The 3,993-nt window shown below is 42.6% G+C and overlaps 1 protein-coding gene across 1 annotated transcript in view; it reads right to left on the minus strand.

Moving 5' to 3' along the window:
* Nucleotides 1–1,011, minus strand: part of LOC107756058 (zona pellucida sperm-binding protein 4-like) — a 3,265-nt gene extending 2,254 nt beyond the window's left edge. Inside the window, exons 1-3 of the mRNA XM_016573034.1 lie at nucleotides 653–1,011; nucleotides 390–577; nucleotides 219–316 (exon numbers count right to left, since the gene is read on the minus strand). Of these exons, the coding sequence (XP_016428520.1) occupies nucleotides 219–316; nucleotides 390–577; nucleotides 653–983 (617 nt within the window). The 5' untranslated portion in view covers nucleotides 984–1,011. The remainder of the gene's footprint in view (nucleotides 1–218; nucleotides 317–389; nucleotides 578–652) is intronic.
* Between the last annotated feature and the right edge of the window lie 2,982 nt (nucleotides 1,012–3,993).

Consider the following 3,993-nt stretch of genomic DNA (forward strand, 5'->3'; position numbering starts at 1 on the left):
CCTTTGGTGACACATTGGCCATTGGCCAGTCTGAGCTCCACCCTGAGAGGTCCAGGAGCAGCTACTGGTGGAGGTGGAGGAACAGAGTTGACCTCCACAACCAGAGCTTCCACAGAAGTTCCAGAGTACCTACACTGGAAGAGAAGCCTGGACAACAGATGGTGAGCTTGTAGCATTTATCAGAGAATAACATTCACACCAAGTCATAGATCACTTACTCAAAATGACTGTCCCTTGTGATGGAACCAAACGGTCCAATCCCCACTTCATATGAGGAGGTCATTCTGTTCTCATACACCACATATCCACTGTCCTCCTGTGAATAGCAACACTGTTGGCATACGGTCCATCATAAGCAATGCAGAATAAAACCAGAAGCAGCTGCTCACCATCATGCTCGTGCCACATGCGGTCACAGGGAACTGGTATATAACAAAGTAAGGTGTGGACTCCACAGGAGCGCAAGGTGGGTGGTTTCCATCCAGTAGACGAACCGAATCCAGACTCAGTCGAGGCAGAGTAACGTCTCTAGACACCACTACCACAAACTGACCATCTCTAATACACTGGACAGTCACTGGAACAAGGTACAAGGGAAGGTTTGTGCTGATAATCAGTTTAACAGGAACAGAATAATATTGAGAACGCTTACCTGCCCTCCCATAGTAACACTGCTGTCTTTTAAAGCAGCAGTTGATGGCTTCACACTCAGCACCACTGATCCCAGGTTGTCCACATTGGATCTGCTCATAATCAGCTACAGCACATTTATCAAGGGGCTCTGTCTGCGCCACTGGCTTCTGAAGCTGAAACTGCTGGTTAGTTTGTTGTTGAACTGGCTGCTGAAACCGCTGGTCAGTTTGCTGAATCATCAGAGCTTGAGGGTTCTGGAGCAGATTACTCCACTTTGGAACAGCACGACAGAAAGCACAAAACCACACACAAAGCCCCAGAAACTGAACAGTACACCAAATTCTTGCCATTGTTCAACAGCTAGGTACACTGCTGACATGCTCTGCTTTGGTCTTTTTGTACTCTACAGATTCCAGTTAATAGACTATAGCTCCTCCCTCTTCATTAACACTCATGATTCTCCAGACTTTCATGAGAAGGAGCTTGTGCAACTGGGTGATTCTCATTGGTTCCTAATATTCAAATAAAAAACACAAATCTGGGTCCGTATTTATCAAGACTCTGAGAATTACTCTCAAGAACGCTGCTAAGAATTGACTTATGCCGAGTTCACACTGCACGATTTTAGCCCGATTTTTCACTCGCCGACAAGTTTTGCGAAATCGCAGACAAATGCCCGAAATCGGAGGCAAATCGGTGCTTGTTCACACGAGTGACAATCACGCAGTATGAATTATCAAAAACGCGATCTGAGGAATCTAAATATTTGGCATGCTAAATATCTGGAGCTGTCGGTGATTCACAATTACCCCAGATAGTCACGCAGTGTGAAAACAACGGCGATCCGACGAGTTTGAAAATCGTGCAGTGTGAACTCGGCATTAAGTGTAAAAAAATTATTGGCTCAGAGCTGTGCTTAAAAGTTAGTTATCAAGCATCTCAGTCGTAATTTAGGCGAAGTGTAGGACTAAATCTTATGTGCCAGTCTTAGAGTTGATTCACGACACTTTGATGTGCCACAAACGGGATTTTGGATGACGAAATACGCATTGACCAATCACTGAATAGATTTCCTTATTTAAGAATATTCTCAGATAAATTCACATTGAATGGTGAAATTCCTAAGAGGAGTTTACATTCAACACACATTTGAGAGTGAAGAATTTTAAAGGGAATACATTATGATATACACATTGGCAACTAAAAATAAGCACGTTTTCCACTAGGGCTGCACGATAAATCGCATGCGATATTTAACGCACATCTTGTCAGTAAAGCCGGTTCTTTAATCAGCGGTTAATCTCCATCACGTGCGGGCTTTCACATGGAGCAGCATTAACTACACAGAGCCATTGTTCACTGAGGAGCTGCGCAAAATCACGATCATATTTTGCGCATGTTTTGGCGTGCCCATGTTCAATACATTTCATACATATGGTTATTGTTTATCAACTCGTTTACCTCTTTTGGCTGTGTCTCCAGCCTGCCACCCAGAAGCAGACAGGAGGCCCCAATTTATGTTCCATGACTAAAGAGGCCCCATCATATATTTTGTCTAATGTCAAAACAGGACATGCAACTTTACCGTATACTGTATTTTTGTAATGTCTGCACCAAGGAGGTCTCATGCAGGCCTCACACACAGGCAGATACATGATTATAACAGTAGAAGAACTTGATATATAAATGGCTAGATTCATATTGATTATACTTGAGTAGTTCATATTTTGACCAATAAAAATCTTCTACAAAGTATTGACACTGCAACAGGAATACTATACTATAGCACTGAAAAGAAAAAAACAAGAGTGACAAATAAAACCTCCTAAAAAAACACTTGTGTATTAAAACTTGTTAATAATTATGTGTACCCAAAGTGGAGGTTGGCAAAGTGTTGTCTGAAGGCTGCCCCATCACATGTATTGATGTTGCTCAGGGGGCTGGCATCTCCAGCTTCTCCATCGTCATCATCCTCTGGTGGGGGTGGGATGTTGCGCTTCTTGCAAATATTATGCAGTATTGCACAAGCCATTATGATACGGCACACTCTTTCAGGGGAGTACCGAATTTCTGAGTGTAGAATGTGGAATCTATGCTTCCACTGGCCAGTCCCTCTCTCCACCACACTTCTTGTGATACGATGTGCCCTAAGGGATACGAAATTAAAACCTTATTTATAGCCTATATTAGAATAGAGAGTTGTATTAATAAACTATAAAAATAATTGTGCATAAATAGCTATAGGCTACCTGTTGTAGTTGAGTTGGGCTTCTGTCAGTGGCATATGGAAAAGGGTGAGCGGCCAACGGCATAAAGGGTATCCTTTATCTCCTATTACATGACACCCCGGAGGCACAAAATGCCTTTCAAATAGCTGCTTCAGGCCACTTTCATTTAATATCCGCACGTCATGTGTAGACCCAGGCCATTTGGGTACCACATCCAAAATATTGTAGTCTGCATCGATCGAACACTACTTGTGTGTTGATGCTGTGGTACCTCTCCCCGTTCATAAACGTTTTCGTTTAAGCTGGGAGCAATGATCTTTATATGAGTGCCATCAATCGCACCTACTACTCCTGGGAAGCCGGCTATTTGCATAAATTGTGTTTGCTTCTGTTGGATTATGCGGGGTTGTTGTTGGGAAGTCAATAAAATGCGTGACAATGTGTGGAGCTGTAAGTGCCATAATTGTTTCCATGACAATTCGGCTTATTGATGGTTGTGATACCCCAAATCATCAGCATTGCATTGCTGCATTTTTCCCGTGGCAAGGAAACGAAGCGTCATCACAACCTTCAGTTCTGCTGAAAATGCATTGCTGCGTATAGTTACTGGTGATATGACGTCCCTCCCCAAATCGCTGACAAATATGATGCCTGCTCTGTCCAAACGATACTGTTTGATTAATTGCTCATCGTCAAACATTTCAAGAACATTCTTCCTCTCCTGAAAGATTCGCGCACGTCTCTGTCTCCTCAGCGCCATCACAAGACCCTACTAGCAACTCCTAGCCACTTGAGAGACCTCTCGAACTGTCTTAAATAACTGGGAGTGTAACAGTGATTCTTAACTTTAAGAAATTTGTTAACTTGCTTTTATTCTTATCTTTGAAAGTAGAAGTATTTTTAAGTATAAAAGCAAGTTATCAAATTTCTTAAAGCTAAGAATCACTCTTACTCTCCCAGTTATTTAAGACCATTCGAGAGGTCTCTCAAGTGGCTAGGAGTTGCTAGTAGGGGCTTGTGATGGCGCTGGGGAGACAGAGACGTGCGCGAATCTTTCAGGAGAGGAAGAATGTTCTTGAAATGTTTAATGATGAGCAGTTAATCAAACAGTTACATTTCCTCAGTTATTCAA

The sequence above is a fragment of the Sinocyclocheilus rhinocerous genome, unplaced genomic scaffold, assembly GCF_001515625.1.
Source record: "Sinocyclocheilus rhinocerous isolate Xijiao unplaced genomic scaffold, SAMN03320098_v1.1 scaffold1074, whole genome shotgun sequence".
Taxonomy (NCBI): Eukaryota; Metazoa; Chordata; class Actinopteri; order Cypriniformes; family Cyprinidae; genus Sinocyclocheilus; species Sinocyclocheilus rhinocerous.